This window comes from Atractosteus spatula, chromosome 27, assembly GCF_055471065.1.
Source record: "Atractosteus spatula isolate fAtrSpa1 chromosome 27, fAtrSpa1.hap1, whole genome shotgun sequence".
NCBI classification, from domain to species: domain Eukaryota; kingdom Metazoa; phylum Chordata; class Actinopteri; order Semionotiformes; family Lepisosteidae; genus Atractosteus; species Atractosteus spatula.
This window is the reverse complement of record NC_142732.1, coordinates 600,743-621,850: the sequence shown is the minus strand read 5'-3', so window position 1 is coordinate 621,850 and position 21,108 is coordinate 600,743. Positions and strand designations below refer to the sequence as shown.

General features: G+C 41.8%; 1 protein-coding gene across 1 annotated transcript in view; it reads left to right on the top strand.

Annotated features, from left to right (window-relative positions):
- The window catches only part of trim37 (tripartite motif containing 37), a 33,061-nt gene that overhangs the window by 6,994 nt on the left and 4,959 nt on the right, over positions 1-21,108 (top strand). The window contains exons 7-23 of the mRNA XM_088907005.1: positions 1,585-1,707; positions 2,427-2,550; positions 3,049-3,116; positions 5,450-5,515; positions 6,558-6,682; positions 9,956-10,006; positions 10,943-11,024; positions 11,915-11,991; positions 12,348-12,527; positions 13,187-13,301; positions 13,495-13,695; positions 14,418-14,554; positions 17,845-17,927; positions 18,519-18,707; positions 19,287-19,592; positions 20,224-20,382; positions 20,672-20,858. Coding sequence (XP_088763131.1) covers positions 1,585-1,707; positions 2,427-2,550; positions 3,049-3,116; positions 5,450-5,515; positions 6,558-6,682; positions 9,956-10,006; positions 10,943-11,024; positions 11,915-11,991; positions 12,348-12,527; positions 13,187-13,301; positions 13,495-13,695; positions 14,418-14,554; positions 17,845-17,927; positions 18,519-18,707; positions 19,287-19,592; positions 20,224-20,382; positions 20,672-20,858 — 2,273 coding nt within the window. The remainder of the gene's footprint in view (positions 1-1,584; positions 1,708-2,426; positions 2,551-3,048; positions 3,117-5,449; positions 5,516-6,557; positions 6,683-9,955; positions 10,007-10,942; positions 11,025-11,914; positions 11,992-12,347; positions 12,528-13,186; positions 13,302-13,494; positions 13,696-14,417; positions 14,555-17,844; positions 17,928-18,518; positions 18,708-19,286; positions 19,593-20,223; positions 20,383-20,671; positions 20,859-21,108) is intronic.

The following is a 21,108-nucleotide window of genomic DNA, read 5'->3' as shown; positions in this document are numbered from 1 at the left end:
CCTGCACAGCAATAACGGGAAACCACAATGTCACCAACTCAGCTGCTGTAATGATTTTAAAAGTTTTACTGCTAGAAATAAGGTTCCTGTTGTCTTAATTATTACTGAAGTGCAAAAAATATAAATTTAATAACATTCGTAATGGTATTAATTTCACAGGTATTCATTTTTTCACCACTGGTGTCTTGTTCTTCTGAACTTTGTACATAAGTTTAAAATTAGACGCACACCTTTTTCATGTTTATATAGTGCTGGTTTACACCCACGGATTAAGAACACAGCTTTTTCAATTTGCTAACCATGTAAGGTAGCAGGTAAAAGGTGTCTTTTCGCTCCAGTAACATGCCAAAAAGCAGGGTGCTATTTCTCTGCTGCTGTCAGCGTCCTATTCTGTCTAAACTTTATACACAACACAGGCACAAGTGTATGATCCCTCGCTAGCTTTTCAATCGAAAACAAAATAACCTTGTCAGTGTTGGTCATAATAGTTTTTCAGCTCGGGTCACAAGCCGTTCTCTATTTTAGAAGAAATAGCATAAAAATAAGTGTAAAATGTTTTAAGAGAGAGGAGAAACTACCCATGTTGCAATAGTTGTAGAATCTGCTATATTTGCTTGTCATTTTGTTCTTTCTTTTGAAAGAACTTTGCTGACTAACTGCTTTGTTGTGCAAGTGCCTCTATGTTGCCTCGGCACCGACAGGGAATTGTGTGTTGTCATCTGCATCATTAGTCAGCGTCCAGTAATTCTCCATCACTGGGTTTGGATCCCTATAGCCTGGTTTTACCTACCAGGAATGTGTGCCGAACAGATTCAATGAAACTGTTGGTTTAAAACCTTTGGAGCGATTCTCTGTTTTGCTCCTGGTGTACCTGTCTGCTGGTTTGGTTCCTAGTGAGCTCAGGAAGAAACATCATGAATAAGCAAGCAGATCATTACTGACAGTGGTTTGCACTGGTGATTACCTGGTGGACCCATGACCAGCTGGAAAACTGGCAGCCCCAAAGATCTGCAGATAAGGTGTAATCCACGATTGAGAACCAATGCCTTGTATGACAAGCATGTTTACAGTTACTGAGCCTACCAATATACTGTATATGATCCTTCTTTTTGTCATTGTGACCCTAAGGTTGAGAACTGCTGACCTGAATGATCCAGTTTGTCTTTAATGCAGCTTCATATTAAGTTCAACCAGTTTCTCACCCATTAGTCCACTTCTCAATAGATCCAAGAATCTGTCCTTATTGTTCTAGAACCTAGATTACAGTGGAAAAAGTAGCACTTGATTAAAGTGGTTTAGATATTGATGTTTCTGGCTTTATTTTCTGTAATGCAAAACAACTTGATGTAGAAGTGGATAGAGTTTCCTGAAATCTGTTGTGAACCAGAGTCCAAGTAAAGAACTGCTCTGAGGAGGACCTAGTGTGAATAATGAACTGGCCCTGGAGGTCCCCTTAATTCATCAGTTCCTTAAACCTTAGGGCTTTATCATTTTGACCTGTGAAGTAGGCATTTTGTTCATTTAAGTAGTTTGGAGGCATTTGAAATGAAAATCTTATTTTCCGGTCTGGCTTGGGTTTTCCAGCACGGTGGCCACACGTTCAAGCCCCTGGCGGAGATCTACGAGCAGCACGTGACCAAAGTGAACGAGGAGGTGGCCAAGCTGCGGCGCCGGCTCATGGAGCTGATCAGCCTGGTGCAGGAAGTGGTGAGCTTCTGAGGACGTCCCGCGGGCGGTGTTGGAGTCCTGCACAGCCACATGCGTTTTTCAAGCAGTTCCTCTACTGTAATAGAAATGTACAGTTTTACTTTCAATTAGCAATTGCCAGTCTGTCCAGTAGATGGCACCCCTTCACTTAAATTTAGTTTAATATCGAATTTGTCATAGGTCCTTGTTCCTTGCAGACTGATTAGCACCCACATCTATCTTCTGGGAAATCAGGTTAATTTTTAATCTTTAATTGGATTCCTTATTTCCACTGTTATTTTTTTTAAATTGTCCAGTCAATGATGTTTTATGGCTGTTATTAGCATTTACAAATGAGAAACTATAGAGTGAATTTGTTCTCCTCCCTTGAGTTAACACATTTCTGTGTTCAGACCTCTTGCTGCAGTAGACCTGGGGCTTTCAAGCTCTTGTAGTCTGGGGGCATCGTTTTGTAAAGACTTATGAAGGGCCTGTTTCTAACCTGTTTATACCTTTTGTTTTTCCAAGACATCCTCCACCATAAGAACCACATCTGACAAAATCAAGCCAAACTCTGTGCCTATTATAAATAATGCAGTTATTTATTAAGTAACTTGTTAGCATTCTTACTTACGGAATATTAGAGATGTAGGAGAACAGATCTGCTGCAGGTGCTGACAGGGCAGGGCCCTTTCCCCTGGTACGCGTGGCCTTCCCATGTGGTGTTCTTGTGTCTCTAGGAGAGGAATGTCGAGGCAGTGCGTGGGGCGAAGGACGAGCGCGTGAGGGAGATCCGCAACGCTGTAGAGATGATGATCGCCCGGTTGGATAATCAGCTCAAGAACAAACTCATCACGCTTATGGGTACAGACGGGGCCTAGCACAGGCTCTTCCCGAGCCATTCCCTTGTCCTCTAATCCTGACATCAGTCACATCACTGATTGTTCAGTTGTTTTGATCTGATTTTTGCTTGTAAAAAGCCTGTGTGCCTGAACAGAGGCAGCAGTGTGGAGGAGTGGTTAGGGATCTGGACTAGGGGCCTGAAGCTCAAGGGATCCGACCTGGGAAGCTGTGGTCGAACCCTTGCTCAGGGTACTCTGATTGCTCTGCTGAAAGGCCCAGCTTTATTATTGGGTTCAAATGTAAGCTGACTTGTGCCAGATAAATTAATCACAATGTGTTCAAACTCTGACAGCATGCTAGTATTGCCAGGAGGTTTTGATTTGATTTTTACTATAATTTATTCAGTTGCTTTTTCAGAAGGTTTTGTGGTACTAATCAGTGCCCTGTCACGTATACCTCATACAATAGGGGAGATGAATGATCTCTTTACCTCTTTGGTGTTGGTCTTTGTCTCTTCAGGACAGAAGACCTCTCTGACACAGGAGACAGAGCTGCTAGAGTCTCTGCTACAGGAAGTGGAGCATCAGGTACCTGCTGATTATTGGGTTAAACAAAGCTTTATGTGCTTTTTATTATCAAACAAAGAAGAAAATACACTGTTCAGAACATGTTTTTATATTATTTTGCAGTGTCAATAGAAATAATATAAAATGGATCAACAGAACAACAAAGACATCTTGTTAGGGGTCGCATAAAAAGCTTTTAGATAACATGATTTGTGCAAACCATTCTTTTAGAGAATTTGACTCCAAGTTAATTTAGAATTTCTTTAAAGCATACAGAAGATGAAAGCACTCTACATTTATATATGTAAAATTGTTAATATGAGAATAACATTTAATATTATAAACTTTTTTACAACTTAGAACACCTAGAGGAATACCCTAAAATTATACAAATATTTTACCAAAAACAAACAGAACAACTGAACATTTAATGTTAGGTTGTGTCAGTATCAGACTTGCAAAAACTTGTAAGGTTACAGTCAACGTTAAACCTTTTTCTCAAGCTTTCCTTTTTTGTTAAGTATTTTCAAATGAACGTGGGAAGAGTAATGTATTTGGTTCTTGCTCTAGCAAGATTCATCATCAGTATCATCAAAATTCTCTTCTCTCCTGGTAAAAGGGAAGACACTTTCATCTATACTTTTCTGTCTGTATTATTGCATTTCTTATCTAAAATATTATAATTTGCTATAATTCCCTTGACCTCTGGTGGTAATGGACTAATGTTACTATAATATATGGAACATTCCAAGCCAGTAATGCACTTGGAATAGTACTTTTGATTTCCTTACATCTTCTCTTGATGAAAAGCAGAGATATCGATTGCAGTTTGTCTATCGGGCACATCTTGTAACTGTTTTATCTTTAAAGTACCATTCATGGTACCAAAATCTATCATATTGGCACCACCCTCTTCATAAGATTTAAACATTTGACTTTTTCTTATGTTTTGTTTCTCTTGCTGTATGAACAGTTTATTTATGTTTGTAATGATCACATTGGAGATAGAAATAATTCTGCATAAATTTGTACATTTTAATCAAAGGAATTATACCAGATGAGGAGTTCTCTAACGAGCTTGAAGCCTAGTTTTAGAGATGCTGTTAGCTAAAAAACATTTTCCACATTTTTATGCTAATCCCTGTATACATGACTTCTGAATTAATTGGTATATTTTGAATTATTATTATAGTTTCAGTTGCCAATGATACTTGATCTTTATCTTTTAGAAATAATATTATATCATCTGCCATTTGTCTAATAATAGAGGTGTCCATGACATTTTAACAGTTTAATTATGATTTTTGGTTAGGATTGTTTATATATCTACAGCCAGTGTAAATAGTAGAGACAATTTCTGTAACTCCGAGATTGTTGAGAAACCATGGTGATGTTACATTAGTCAGAGATGCACAGATGTTAAAGTTATAACAATTTAATACTGTAATAAATTTTGGTCTGGCTATACATTTTCCAAGCTTTGAAAAATTAAGCAGTTACAATCTTTCAAAAGCCTTGTTAAAGTTTTAAAATTAAATTTTCATGATCTAACAAATCAAATATGATTTTGAGCATTCCTTCACTTTATAAATCCTGATGGTGTATCATCAATTTCCTACGTCAAGCCATTTTTTTAATCACTTTGAATAAATGAGAGAATATTGTGTTCTCTGTTTAATAAAGAAATTGACCTCCAGTTATCCATATTTTTCATATTAATGTTTTTAGGAATTAATGTAATGGCACCTTGTTTTATTGCAGTCCACAGGGTATTATTAGATATGGTTTCCATAAAATGTATGGGGAAGAAACCTCTTACATCCTTCCAAAAGCATCCATAAAATTCTACAGATCATCAATTTTTGACTGGAGCCTTTCCCTTTGCTAATTTCTAAAAGCCACATCAACTTCTCCAATAGTTAATTCTGATTCATACAAGGTTCTAAACTCTGAGGTTATTATTGGTAACTTATTAATTTTATTAAAGAGCACCTTAGTGCTTAGTGCTTGTGCAAACTCAAATTTATAGAAGTTGGAAAATTTATATAATTCCCTTGTCTTAAATCTCCTCATCTATGGTCAATGTTTTGCTCAAACTTACCTAGTTTGAAACATAATCACATAAGCCTGTGATTTTCTAACTGATTTCAGTTAGCATTTTTTGTATGATCCATTTAATGTTAAATGCTTTATTCACAGAGAACCAACATTACTTTGCCCACAAACGCTATAATTTAGCGTATTGGACAGTATTTCCACTGTTCAATAATATTTAGAAGTAACCTCATCCATGCAGCATGTGCAGAATGGAAAGCTCTGAGACTGTTCTTTTAAAGTTTTTGCTTTTCTTGCAGGGTATTCTACGTTGTCCTTTGGTTTGTGGAGGGAACTGTATGCGCAGTTTAGGTGGAGAATGTGAAGTGAGTGTTCAAAGTGACAGGAGTGTGCACCAGACTGTTCAGCTGCACTTGTGGGGGAATAAGTTGAATCACCCATGCTGGGATTTTTTTATGTCTGTGAGGTTGGTGACACTTATTGAGAGTACAACAGAGCCTAACCAAACAAGTGTGATTTATATATTTTCGGTTCATCCTTCTTAAAGCATACAGATGTGTGTTTAATGTTCTATAGTTACAAATCTATAGCCCAGCCTTTCTGATTGATTTTTTTTAAATGCACTTCTTCCCCTTATTAATTACAAAAAACTTTATTTTGTATGGTGTGTTTAAAAGTAACTTCTCAAACCACTTAAATTATGAGGAATGCCATGGATTGGGTATAAAACGCCTTGCAGAAGTGCACTTTACAGTGTCATAGTTTGGTTAGGCTTTAACACTCACTGTGGAACTGAACACTCACTTCCTAAAAGAAGCATGAAGTTTGTGATTTGTAAAATAGGCCAAGAGCATGAAATTCATGATTTTATAAAAAACCATAGTCCAATGAAAAGAAGTGTGATAGGTTATGAAGATTTTTAATTATTAGAATTAAAGTTCAATACTGTGCTTAAAAGACAAACTTCACAAACTCATAATTTTAACGTTTTAACCCCTTGTGATTGAAGCAAAGTAGTATCAGAACTTTTCAAGGTATTAACATGAATATATTTAGAATTAGGATTAAGTAAGGTGATACTGAGAGAGAGGCTTGCTTGTGTACTGGTTGGCACGGTCCGTGAGCAATATAGAACAACAAAATAGAAGTGATGTCTACTTCTCTCAAGTGAAGCGTGAGTGTGCTTCTGAAGACAGATGCACCTACTTATTAGCACATCCAATAAAATTATGGCCTTGCATAATATTTGGCAGTGCAAAACGTGATTACATTTTTTTTTCAAAATTATTTCACAAGACATACTTCAGCCTAAAAACGTGTGCAGCTGTATGTAACGTCGCAGTTTGCAGACAGGATTGAGAAACGTTGCGAGGGTTTGTGTGTGTGACGGGGTTGTCTCTCCCACAGCTGCGCTCCTGCAGTAAGAGTGAGCTCATCTCCAAGAGCCCCGAGATCCTGCTCATGTTCCAGCAGGTGCACCGCAAGCCCATGGCCTCCTTTGTCACGACTCCCGTTCCCCCGGACTTCACCAGGTACACCAGCTCCGCTCCCTGCCAGCACCCGATGGCAATCATGGGGGGGGACAGGGAATCGTTTTGCTCACGTTTCCATTTTGCTTCAGTCAAGGTGAAGGCTTCATGTAGATTCTTTTAAATTTAGTTTTTAAAATATTTTTAACCCACCCGAGTTGCCAAGTGTTTTGTCGCTGCCGGCTTGCAGGCACTTGGCAAGACAGGCTCGCTCTTGCTGAAATCCTGGAGACTAATCCCAGTCCTACCCTGGTCTAGCTGCTAGTCAAATCCTGGTTGCAGCCCATTAATGAGATGACTTCCTAACACGTCATAGGATCCCGGAGGGGTTCTGCAAGCCAAGAACAGTGACGGACCACTGAAACGTGCCCTCCAAATCTGGTGATGTGTTGTGTCTGTGTTGCATGATGTGGCCTGGAGGTCAGCGTTTACCCCACAGTCCGGGGTTCAAACATGCAACTGACCCCAGCAACAGCCTCCTACACCCCTGTTGGGGATTCTCAGGTGACAAGTGGAGAAGAGCTTTCTGAGCTTTCCAAGGGTTTACAGGGTAAATTAATTCACATTTTGTTCACAACACTGAAGATGGACTCTAGCCTATTGCCAGGTATTAGAAAAGAATTGCTATAATATGAAGCTGCTTTTAATTTGTCCCTTTTACTCAAGAGGGAGTCTAAAACCCTTTTTTTGCTGGAGCTCGACGACTTTGTGTCTCTTATGCCAGTGGTAAATCTGTAATGCTGAATAGGTACGTGTAGAGTATTTTTTCACAGCTCTTTAAATCATTGAAGTGAAGATCTGACAGCCAGTTTTCTGGTGTCTTGTGCAATGACCTAGTGACTGTGTTGATTAAAGAGAAGCAGGTGGAGGTAATTGTATTGTGTGGGTGGTTCAATTTCTCCCAGAGAGTCTGCAGATTGCTTTACAGATGCAGCTTTCCAAACAGTGCCTGTGAACTGCTTGCTTTGGGAAATCTAGTCTTCACACAACAGAATTATCTCCACCCCTACAGACTTAGTCATTTTTATATGTCAGAGAAGAAGACAAACCAGCAGTACTCTTTGTATTGCCTTTTCTCTGGAGGTGGGGTTTTATAAGGTTGACAAATCTGTTACGACACTCCAGCATGGCCTGTCTACCACAGGTCACCTTCAGAGGAAGGTGAATTTCAGTTAATGAATTGTTGACTTTTGCTTTCTCAGAATGACTTAGTTAATATTTGGATTGTTTGTTAATTTGTGCATCTCATTTATTAATAATGAGTTTTCAAAAGCAGTGCTATGTTTTTCGTAAATTAAATATGTGCTTTTTATTCATTTTAATTTGTCATTTAAAATTAGAAGTTTTGTACATCTTTGTAGACTTTACCAAAGGTGGAAGTTAAGCATCTGGGTTAAAAACCTTTGTTGAAGTTCACAACGTGTAGGTCAGTTTGCCTGTTAATCGTATAGCAACACATTACTAAAATTGGATTTTTTTTTTTTAGTGCAGCAACATATTAAAAAGAAACATTGCTGTGATAGATGCAAATGACTAAGCTTTTAATTTGTAGCTAGAGAAGCCCCACCAACAGTGACAGGAACAGAGAGACAATCAGCCCATAATGAGCTAGACAGGGAATAATTAGAACAGTAGAAAACCTGCTACTATCGTTCCACTGTCATCTGGAAGGAATGCATTTTAGAGAGAGGAAACACCAGCTCTGGCTCGAAGCCAGGCTGGCACCCTGGTCTACAGAGTGTAGCCAGGCAGCTAGTTTGCAAAATGTGTAACCTTCTTGCAAGACCTCTGTTCACAGAGGTTAATCATGCATGTGGGCTTCATAGGTTCTTCATCTTGCGAGCTACTTTTACCCGTGTACAGAAAAAATCTAGATATCCACGTCCACTGCCTGTAGCATTGATCCAGTGTGAATTTTTTGTGAATTAAGTATACAAATGCCCGCTACTCCAGCTTTGTTGATTAAGATAATCGATTCAGCCCATTATATTTCATTACAGGATGGCAGGCAGTCAGATGTTTGGGAAACTAATGTTAATGACAGATAAGCTAAAAGATAAGATGGATACGTCTATGCTAAGCAGACATAGACTTGGACATAGTGTATTCTTAAAAAGCTCTCAAAAACTTGATCAAATATTGTGGTAATTTTAGAAAGTTTTCCTTGGATTTTGAAAACTCGATTGCAATTGCATGAAAGGTGATGTGAAGATTTCTTTTGTTGCTAAACAAAGTCACAGATCACACATGACGCTCCCAAAAGGACAAGCAATATTTTGTATGCAAAGTCTTTTTTTATTGTACCCTATTCAAAGACATTTGCTTAACGCTTCAAGACCCAACATCTGTTGGAGTTTCTAGAATAGGCTGTGCCCTGAAATGTTAAGCAGTTGGCTAACATACATTAAACATTTGTCATAAAAAGGCTTTTATCCTTTGAGTGCATGCATTAGATGTATTTTTTTAATTAAGGATTCCATGTCAAAACAAATAGTTGCTCAACATTTCATTCATCTTCAGGAACCCTAGTGTCTGTTAGAAGAGCACAATATGAGTTGAGAACACAGTGGTCATCACTGTGGTAAAGATTAAGCAAGGGTGCCTACAGTATATTTAGAAAGTCAACATACTCACATTTTGTTGCCTCAAATCAAAACAGATGAAATTTATTTTACCTTTTATTTACACAGTGTAATGCACAACCTCCAACTAAAAAAGAAGTGCTGAAACATTCTCAGAAGTAATTAAAATGAAAACCTTGAATAGTGTTTTGGATAAGTGAACACACCCCTGAGCTTGAATGTGGTCAGAGTGTCATTTGCTTGAATTACCTTTTCTGGTTGTAAAAACTTGTGCTCTTCTTTTTTTGCAGGTAATAGACAGCTCGCTATTGTTTCCCTTTTAGGTTAAGGGATTTCTTTTGGAAATTGCCTGTACCAAAATCACAAATTATTGCTGGACAGAAGCGCTGTGGGAGGAGGGAGAGGATATTTGAGACGGTTTGAATAAATCGGGGAAAGATGTTGATGACCTGAAAGGCAGGATAAATGGCTCAGCTGCATCAGCCGTGAAATATAAAATCTTGTGCTGCTATTTAGTCTGCGAGACGATCGCAGGGTTGGAAAGCTTGTCTTTGTGCTGTAACATAAAAGCAATCCTGGAGAGCAGGTGCTTTTATTGCTAATTTGCAGCTTCTGCAGAATGTTAGTGATGACAAATGCCTTAAGCATATGGATATGGGTTTTATTTGCAATTTCTTTTTCTTTTTCTTTTCAGTGAGCTGGTTCCTGCGTATGATTCTAGCACTTTTGTTCTGGCAAACTTTAGGTGAGTTTTTTTTTTTTGGAGGTGGCATTTTTCATTCCTGTTTTTAGCGCTTCTGAGATAGCAGGCTTGTAGACTACGCAGTTGCCAGTATAGGAGCCTAGCAGAATAAATTATTTTGTTAAAGGAAAAAGAGAGGCTAAGCCTTGACCCACATTAATCAGCTATTAGGTATACATATGGATTTCTTTCAGTGTTTTAGTCCTGCCTGTTCAAATCATTACATTAAAGCATTGCCCTCCTAATATAAGTGTTGGTTCAGCTGTTCTTGAAATTGGAGAGCTTAGGAGGTAGGAGTACCACGTCCCTATGGATGCAACTGTGATGCTATTGTAACAGAAATGCACAGTCCATTGATGGCTAGGAACCAATATGCTGTGTGTCTTCATGGTCAGATCACAAAGGATTGTCTTATAAGCCGTTGTGGAAATGTGGTTGGACAAGCAATATGGCCAGCAGCCGCATGGCTTGGGAAGACTGAACTAATGTTATTACTGGGCCCACTTCATTTTTGAGTTTTTGTATATAAATGGTGATTATAGGATGGTGGCACCCATGTCACTATGTTATTGAATTGGGGAGCATTGTAAATTCCTGATTCGTTTACCTTATGATAAATCATTACACATTGACAATGGCCTTATTTAACATTATATTACCAAGGTGTTAAATTTTCCTTTATCTCCCTTTAAATTTATTATAAGGAACAGGGTAGACAGTGATGTCGGCGTCCTGCCCTGCAGTCTATCAGCTGTGGGAGTAGAGAGGTCTGAAATATCCTTTTGGGAATGTGAGCTGTGGTTAAACTGGCACATGGGAAACATATGCAATTAAGCAGAGTGGCAAACAAGGGACTTATTAGCTAATGAATGTATGTCAGTATTCTCCTAAAGTATGGCTTGTCTGCTTTACATGGATGTTGTTCTTGTTCCGGAACAGCACTCTGAGGCAGAGAGCAGACCCTGTGTACAGTCCGCCTCTGCAGATATCCGGGCTGTGTTGGAGACTGAAGGTCTATCCAGTAAGGCCTTTGTTCTTTTATATGAACTAAACATTTGCAGTGTTTTATTTTCTGTATTTTCAATGAGCAATTGTCCTATTTTATGCTCCTCAAAAGTGTATTTATAAAGTGCTTTATAACTGCTGTGATTATTGTAATAAACATATAACCTTCCTTTATATGATTCCCTAATGCTTTGGCTTTAATAATTTATTTTAAATAACATTGATCAGCAGTACTCACAGACTTTTAGTAATCTGTTGCGTCCAGTCGGCACTGTCTTCCTCTGCCTCCGTGATCATCACGCCATGCTGTAATGAAACGGACAATAAGACTGTCAGGTAGCCTGTAAAGTCGTCACCAGCCTGTCATCCCCCACATGGACACAGAACCGGGAGAGTTCTCTACAAGATAAAAATAAGGCCACTCTGAGATGCGGGTGCTGGGTTGTGGGTCTTGGGCACGGGGTAGGAAGAGGCTCACGATCCTTGTCTGTTGCACTGCTAACACTGAAACTGGATTTAATTGCATACTTTTCTCCATACAAGACCCCGTCAGCCAGCTGACTAAATTCACAATTGTCGACACCCTACTGTATATTCTGAAAAATCTTCTTTCAATTAAGAATAGAATCTTTTCTGTACACGAATATTTCCATAAAACTTTTAAGCTGACAACAAGAGACATTCTGTTTACAGAGAGGGTCGTGGAATTGTGGAACAAGTGTTGTCGAAGTGGTAGCCTGAGATCGTTGAGAAAAAAATCAAACGCAGGCCGAATGGCTTCCTGTTTGTAAACTTTGTTCTCCGCTTCACACAGTTCACAGCCAGTAACGTGGGAATGACAGCTTACTGTTCGGCATAAGCCACGAGTCTGTAGGCGTTTCCCAGCTCCTCTCCTTCTTTCTGCAGGATGGCAATGGAGTGGTGCGTGGGAACTACCTGTCAGTCTTCCTGGAGCTGTCAGCAGGGCTCCCCGAGACATCCAAGTACGCACTCCCCTTTCCCTCCATAGCACTTCCAAAAGGAACAACTGCCTTTTCTTTCCAGGAAAACTCACCATAACAGATATTGAGCAGCAAATGCTAGAAGTTTGACAATAGTTCAGCTATTGCTGTCCTGTTAGTAGCTCAAATGAGAACCATCTCTATATCATACTAAACTTCATTCATTCCTCCTTGTAGTTCTGGTTTGAGATGCATTCCAAGAGGTAATTTTTTAAAACGGTATGATGTTGCTAACCCTGTACTAACTGAGTAGTTTAGTGGTAGCGCATGTATTGAAATAGCTGGGACTGAATGATCTGTTGTGGTGAGATCCTAGCAGCACTTTCCTGTGTTTGAAGGTATGAGTATCGGGTGGAGATGGTGCACCAGGCCTCCAGTGACCCCACTAAAAACATCATTCGGGAGTTCGCCTCAGATTTCGAGGTGGGAGAGTGCTGGGGCTACAACCGCTTTTTCAGGCTGGACCTGCTGGCCAGCGAGGGATACCTCAACATGCAGACCGACACGCTCGTCCTGAGGTTTGTGGGCACACTGCCCTTTTCATACCACTCTGAGCCCAGCCTTGCAGGAGCTCCGAGTCATTCTGCTGTTTGCTGTTGAACCTTTCCGGTCTGCAGAAGTTCTGGTGCTGTTGCAAAGCCTTTGGTTAGGATATAAGGATGAGTAGTGACCAACAGCAACTGAAATGTAAGTCTGAGTATTAAGAGAACACTTGGTTTGTTATGGAGAGTATTCATTTTTCCAACCCGTGAGAGCATGAAGTTAAAAAATGTGAAATATAAAAATGCACTCTTGCAATAATGGCTGTGTTTTCCTGGAATATCTGGTGTGAAATACAAATTAACTTATAGTTGCGGCAGACTTCTTACATGTTTTTTCACTGCTAACAATGTATGTAGGCTTCAACAAGGACCTGCTACTAGCCTTTTCACATCGTTACTGTGTCACCTCTGGTGTGAATGCCCAATATTACTGCAAATGTATTTCACCCAACGCCATTGGATCACTTTTGTGTGAATAAGCCCTAACACTTTTTTGCTACTTTAATGCAAGTAGCACAGTAACGATTCAAAGCTGTTAGCCTGAGCCTTGAGAGTAAAGCTAGGAGAGAAAGACCTTGAAAAATTCTCTGGCTGGTGCACTTTTTTGCAAAACTGAATGCTTCTGAATTGGGCAGGTACCAGGTGCGCTCTCCCACATTCTTCCAGAAGTGCCGAGACCAGTACTGGTACATCAGCCAGCTGGAGGCCGCGCAGACCAGCTATATTCAGCAGATAAACAATCTGAAGGAGGTGGGTGAAGTGAGTAACTCCGCACAGGGAACTAATTAGGAAGGTGTTATGCCGTATGTGGCCTGAAACGTCTGGTATGAAGAACTGACCTATAGCTTGTTTCGGCCCATAGTGCAACTTCTGGTTTTGTTATGAAGTCCGAATGTACCTGTGGGTAAAGCTCCTATTACTGGGAACCTTGCTGTGTTTGCAGAGGCTTGCCATCGAGCTGTTTCGGAGGCAGAAGTCCCGTAGCTCCTCCCCGCCTGACCGCCGCCTGTGTCCCCCTGCCTCCGAGAGGGACCCCCGAGCCGGAAAGGGGGCTGTGGCGGAGGAGTGCACTCAGGCTGGGGCTGGAGAGGCGAAAGAGGAGGAGGAGGAGGAAGAGGAGAAGACCCAGCAGGACGACTCGAATGTGAGTGTGAATTCCTCTGGTTACAGCAGACGTTTACATGGACTTTTAATGAAAACACGTGTTTTAAATTCTAGTTCATCTCTATCTGTTTCTGCTCCCAAAATATTAAAGCATTATTTTTTTCCAGATTTAATGTTATTCTAGGTTAATGGGCTCTTAACGTTATCAATGTGTATTTGCTCAGTGGGAGACGAGAAGAGACGTTCCATTTTGACACCAAGAATAATTTACAATAATGAAATATAGTTCTTGTAACTTCACGGTTTAATTGTCCAACTGTAAGTCTGCTGAAAATATATTAGTAACAGTGCTTGTATCATCCAAGGCCTTTATTTTCAGTTTTGTCTTTTCATTTTCTTCAAAGCTGTAATCATGTCATTAAATCTTCCACATTCCCTTCCTAATGCAGTAATGTGTATTAATAAAAATTGAGATTTATTGCAGCGTAGCTTAAATAAGAACAATTTTTCATCTAGTGCCTGAATAATAAAATGTGAAAATTATAAAATTAAAGGAAAAGATTTTCTCGCCATGCATTATCTCCAAAGGCTCATTCAGGCTACAAATGGGGACCTCAGTTGTGATGAATAGCCTTCTCTTCCATTTTAATTCTGAAATGGCATCAGTGAAAAGGCGAGTGGGTTTGAAAACGAACGCCCCTGCCGGTCAGGGGCTGGAGCAGTGTGTGGCGCTCTCTCACGCGAGCTGCGCTGTCTGTGCAGGAGCTGTCGGACGGAGACCTGGAGGTGGACTGCCTGACCGGCGACGAGGAGCTCAACCCCCTGGATGGCAGCAGCACCTCGGGCAGCTCCACCGCCACCAGCAACACTGAAGAAAACGACATCGACGAGGAGACCATGTGAGTGGTGGCTGGGAAGCTCTGGCACTGCCGATCCCGCCCACGATCACACACAGGCCGGGCAAGTGGGCGTCTGCTTCACTGACAACCTGATAATAATTGCTTACACTTATATATCACTTTTCTGGACACTCCACTCAAAGTGCTTTTTCAGGTAAACCACCCATGTGCAGCCCCACCTGGATGATGTGACGGCAGCCATAGTGCGCCAGAACACTCCCCACACAGGGGAGGAGAGCAGAGTGATGAAGCCAATTCATAGATGGGGATTATTAGGAGGCCACGTTACACCCCTACTCTTTTCAAGAAACGCCCTGGAATTTTTAATGACCACAGAGAGTCAGGACCTCGGTTTTACGTCTCATCTGAAGGATGGCATCTGTTTACAGTATAGTGTCTCCATCACTATACTGGGGCATTAGGACCCACAAGGTCTGCAGGGTGAGCGTCCCCTGCTGGCCCCACTAACACCTCTTCCAGCAGCAACCTTAGTTTTTCCCAGGAGGTCTCCCATCCAGGTACTGACCAGGCTCACACCTGCTGAGCTTCAGTGGGCTGCCAGTTGTGAGTTGCAGAGTGATATGGCTGCTGGGAGTGACCTGAGTCACTCACTGCTTCACCTCTTTATTTCCTGAATGACTCACCCCCTTGCCTGGATTTATCGTTCACACGTGCCACGTGCTATCCACTTCCTCTTCGGTTTCTGTACTTCTTTCAGATCTATCTTCCTTTTACCTTCTTTCTTGGCATAAAGGTTATAAAAGACTTCTTTCTTTAATAAGGCAGGTCTTGAACAGAGAAACATCTGTCAGAGATGCCCGACAGGCTCCAGAGAGTGGCAACTGATTTTGACAGGTTTTCAGTGCTATTGGTGATTTTAGTTCTCAATATATCCTTCCAGATGTGTTGCAAGTCAGATGCCTTTAACTGTTGTCTTCTATTAATAAACGCTGTGCTCAGTGTGTGGCACTGCAGGGAGTTTACTGACTCATCTCTCAGCAGGCACTGTTATAATCATGCAGCTTATCTGTCACCCTGGAGTATCAAGGATGTTGTGACTCTTCTAGAGAAGAGCGCTTCTTTCTAAAAGATAGTAATAGTGACTGAGTACAGTATCTAATGTTTTTTCTTAGACTTCTTGCATAAGATTCTCATTTCATGTGAAGCCAGTATCCCATGTGTATTGTACGTCAGATGAGGAAGTACCGAAAATCCTCTTGCAACGCACATATCTGTGCTCTAGACATAAAATAGTCTCAGAAAGCATCCTAACATCTTAAACCTGGAGTGAGAGATCTTTAATTTGTTTTTGGCCCATTTAAGTCAAGTTAATTTCATACTTTCTAAAAACTGGCATGCAACCTCCTTATAGTCCCATTGAGGATATTTTTTCTAAACCTGTTCGCTGTTCTTAGTAAGGCTGTTTTAAAATAAACTATGGAAGGATCGAAGCACAGGATGTTTGAATGAGTGTCCCACAGGATGTTTTGAGAGATGCATCATGGTGTCTCTTAGGGTAAGAACTATATTTCCAGGTTTCAGCTGCCTTGTATTCTCTGCGTGCTATGAAGAGAGCAGTTCCTAAAAGAGGAACTGACAAATCTGACCTTTTGTACTGCGCCATCATTTTTTACTATCCATTCTCGGTTATATCCATATCGGTTTCATTCATCCCCACAAGCAGTATTTGGCGTTTTTCTCAGCAGATTAATGTTTTTACAAAAAGGAGTGCATCGATTCAATGGAGTGTTTGTCCCATTTTATGTAATCCAAGTTTGTGATTGAACCCCACATTTAAATACTAAATATTTAACTCATAACCTTAAACTATTCAGCACCAGGGATTTGCGAGGGGTTGATATAGAAGAGCCTCTTTCTTCAGGTACTGTATGTGTGCTTTGTTGCTCTCATTGCCAGGTCAAAACTCCCTGATGAGCTGATCTTTGGACCAGTGTATGTTTAGCTGGTTCTGCGTTCCAATGTGTTAAGTGTGAAGTGGAACCCCCACAGAAATCAGGTTTTCTTCGTGAAAACTAACTCTTCTGGTCTTGCCCAGATGGGCTGTCAGTGCCCAGGTCTGACAGTACTGCTCCAGTAGTGCCAAGCTCTGCTCCCAAGCTCTGTACTGGGCAGCATGAGGCCAGGAGCTGTAAACTGTTTCCATGAACTGTCACTATTGGACCGTGTTGGGCTCAGGCTGCAGTGCTGTCTCACCCCATGCCCATGAGCAACTCAGTCCTTTTGTTGTTAATTTCTACTGTGCACTTGCTCTTCGAGTATGTTGATTCTATTACATCGTAGACTTTAACTCCTACACCACTTTCTAGACATTTGTAAAATAGTCTATCTTGCTAAACTGAGTCAAGTGCTTTTCTAAAATCAATAAAACAGGCAAATATTTTTCCTTAATTTTATTTGGCAGGAATTTGTTTATAAGTGTGTGTAGGGTGTAATGTGATCACACGTGTGATTGCTTGATAAAAAGCCAATCTGACTTTTACTTGGATACTGAAGGCCATTATTCAGGTTTTGATGATACTGAACTGTCCCATTCTTATTCTGCAAGAAAGCTGTCTTTTCTTTTCCTGTTGACCAATGCTGTACATTGAAACAAGTAAATGTTAACTCCATACTGAAAGGTAGAAAGAAGAAATGTAACATGTCTTCTACTTTTGAAGAAGACTTGACAGTGGAAATGTTTCTTTCTACTTGTTAGCAGGGAATTAGGAACCTTCACTTGTTCCTTTGTGATCACCACATGCTGACACGGCTCTCCCCTCAAAGCCCTGTGCATTGTCCTGTTGAAATGTCATGGCAGGATGAGTCTGCAGGAGAGACAGCTAATAAAGTCTTATGATTTGATCAATGCAGCACCATGAAGTCAGGTTGTCATCAGGTGTAGTTCGGTGGTGAGCAGGCCATCACACTTAGAGCTTAGAGCTCCCAACTGATTGGTTGTTAACAGCAATTAGCATATTGTTCTGCCACAGGATCACAGTTGAATCTCTGGTCTTTCATAAGAGGTGGCTGAATGAAATTTTATTTTACTTGTCTACTGAACTATCAAACAAGCACAATGGGTTGAATGGACAAACTCTTATTTGCAATGTTTTTTACCACTTTTCAGGCACATAACAGGTTTGACGAATGTTCATCCAAATGGACACATTAGAGAAGTGCATTGTGGGTTTGTTACAAACCACTGCTCACCAGCTGGGGCTTCATAAACAGAAGTGTTGAAGCGTGACATTGCTGTAGTGTCTGACATGCGGTGTCGGGGCTGTTCCCAGGTCTGGGGAGAATGACGTGGAGTACAGCGGGAACCTGGAGATGGAGGAGGGGGAGCTGCCCGAGGACGTGGCTGGGGCAGCAGGTATTGATGAGCTCTCTCCCCGCGCGCAGTGGGGTAATATCGCTGTCCCATCTCCATCTCCCTGCTCTTCTCCTGACCGTGGGAGCACAGACGCATCCGCACATTTTTAGGCACCTTTCCTGTTTTTGAGATCTACGAAAGAAAGCATAGTGCAATCTGCTGTATTCCTAGTCTTTTTAGATTTATTCATTTTTCATTTTTTTGTACTTGGATCATTCTGATCCATTTAGGGATTGTCAAAAGCAATCTAATGAGGATGATATGTAGGATTTTTGTTCCATAAATCTTTCAGTAGTGATGGTGAAAGAGCTGTCCTTTGTAGTAGGAGGAGATTGAATCTTGGCAAGGACACGGAGCTCTAATGGGGACATTGTGACCTGAAACTAAAGCAGGAGTGTGACTAGTGATTTAACTTTGTAAAGAATCCGAGGGTGAGGTTAAGTTTTCTCATCAATATCCTTTTCTCCTCAGTTGTGAGACCTTGACAGTAGTTCAGTCTCTGTAAGAGTGTTGAAATATTCCAGTCCTACTGGCTAGAGGGGAGGGGTTATAGAAGTCGTGCTTCATGGACAGCCCTTCTGTTCTCTGCAGGGGGCTCGAACCCATCCGCGCGCTCCCAGCGGCGAGGAGCTGCCGGCCTGGCAGCCGCCACCAGCAGCAGCCTGCTGGAGATCGACCCCGTCATCCTCATTCAGCTGCTGGACCTGAAGGACCGGAGCAGTGTGGAGTCCCTGTGGGGGCTGCAGCCTCGGCCCCCTGCCTCCGTGCTGCACAGCACAGGTGCTCGCCGCCGCTGCACCCTGTTCCCATGAGCTCTTTCACCTGTCCGCGGCATGCCGACCTCCGTTAGGGACCGCTTGCGCTGAGGTAGCTGGGGGCAATGAAGCTTTGCTAAAGGGTCCAATATCAGTCATGGCTGCCTTGTAGCTTAAGCCCGTTTGTGACTAGTTTCACAGTTCTTTTATTAAAGAGTTGAACTGGGAAGAAAAGCGGAGTTTAAAAATAAGATTCTTAGCCATGTGCTGTAATTCTGTACAAAAAAGTTTTATATACACAAGAAACCCAATTGGTTTGAAAATTCATTTGTTGAGTTTTTAGTGCTTCTTGGTATACAAACTTGAAAATGAGCTCATGCACGATTTGCTGTAGTTTTACTAAATAAGTGTTTAAAGGAGCAGTGGTTAGGGAGTTTTCACAGTGTGCATGGCATGCTAGCTGTTTGTTTTCTGTATCCTCCCTCTGAGGCATAACTGACTATTTGATCAGTGTCATTATCTTTGATCCATCTTCCAAGCAGAATGTCTGCAGGGTGTTCACAGCTCTGCTGGTACTGTAGTTCAGTTTGTTTGGTCTGTCCAGTTCCAGCCCATTCTCGGAAGGAACGGGACCGGCGGCCGCAGGCAGTGCGCCGGTCAGCCCCGGACTCTGGGGTCCTTATCCGGCTGAAGGCTCAGATGGCCGAGGTGCGCAGTAAGATGTCGGATGTGAAGTGCCAGCTGGAGGCACGTGGGGCTGCAGTGCCCGTTGCGGGGGAGCCCAGGACAGGGCTGTCGGGGAGTCTAGCGGAGCACGCAGCTCGAGCAGACCCTGATGCCCCAAGCAGGAAACCGAGTGAGCTGGACCTCCTGAGCAAGAGCGCTGTAGCCGGCCGCCACTGTCGGAGTGGTGAGTGTGAGCGTCGTGCCTTATCGTGGTCCTTCTACTTTATTTCACACAATTTACCATTGTGCCTGTTTTGGGCTGTTTTAAATCCCGCATTCGTTTGCATTAATCTTGTGTAATTTCCATCTGCTCATTTTTCCAGCGTACCTGATAGCTGGTAAAGAATTCTGTTGTAAAGTGAATTTGTTGTTTGTGACTTTGTGGTTCACTGACCAACGCATTCACAAGTCTGCTGCTAGAAAATCCAGTTTTCGCAATGGCGAAAACCATTGCTGCTTTGACTATGATCGGCCACAGTAAAAATTGTCCTCTTGCTGTGACTGATGCTGATAGAAGAACATTCGTTAACTGGTTTAGTTGTACTTCACCTTAGAGAATGTGGTCTTCAGAGTTCTGTTAATCCTAGACAGAGGCCCAGTCAGAACTTGAATCTCTTCCACACATGCAATGTTAAATATTTTGTTGTCTGTCAACAAAACATAAAGGTCTTATATCTATGCTTTGCTGATGTGGCCCTTAAAGGGTTTCGGAAACAGCAGGGTCCTGCTATGCTGTATTTCCAAAACCTCTCTGAACTCCTTCCATATTCAATGAAACCGGGTTTGCGGTATAAAAATGAATGTTGGTTGGGCAGGGAAGAAGACTGCCTCCCCGAAACAGGAGCTCGGCGGTGGGGCGAGCGGCCTGCTTCTGCGACGGACGGCGGACAGCGTGGACAAGGAGCTGCGGGGACAGTTGGATTGCGACTCGCCCAGCGAAGCACGGGCAGCTCCTGGGGACACCGGCAGCGAAGGTCTCTCTCAACCGCCCCATCGAATTCCACTTCTCCGGGAGCACTGCCTTAGCTGCATTACTTTGTGTGATACATTTTCAGAAAGTGCCGAGCACAGCGCACACAGACCGTCGAAATCAGGCAGTTTTGAAACTCCTATCTGGTCTTTTGTAAAACTAGTATTGACATGTTTTTTCCAAACCTGCATTAAGTACTTCAGATTTATTTATATGCACAGAATCATGCAGGATTGAGGTTAGCAGGGATTGTGCATTACAGGATTTTGGCTTTCGACTGTCTGGCTCTACAGGCGCCTTGAAGCAGCGGACTGTGCACAGCTCCCCGCCTTCGATGGGCAGCGCCTGCTCTTCTGACAAACCATCCAGCTCTAAAAATGAGGACCAGGCCTTTGGAGCCACTGGCACAGACTTCTTTGAGATCTCAGGCCTCAATGGGATTGTTCAGATGAACAAGATGCGCAGAGTCCCCACAATGGGGTAAGAAAATATGCTCTTCCAGCCTATAGCTGTGTTAGTCATTAACAAAGTACCTCTGGCATTCTACACACTGCAGAATTTCTCCTTTTGACATTGGTTTAGTCTTTGCTTCTTGGCACACATTAAACTTTTTTCAGATATTACAGCTCCAAAAGCTACAGTCTTTTATATTCAAGTCTTTTTCTCCAGTCGCATGACCAACAAAATTATATAACTGTTATTCACACACAAAAAATATATTGTGAAATTT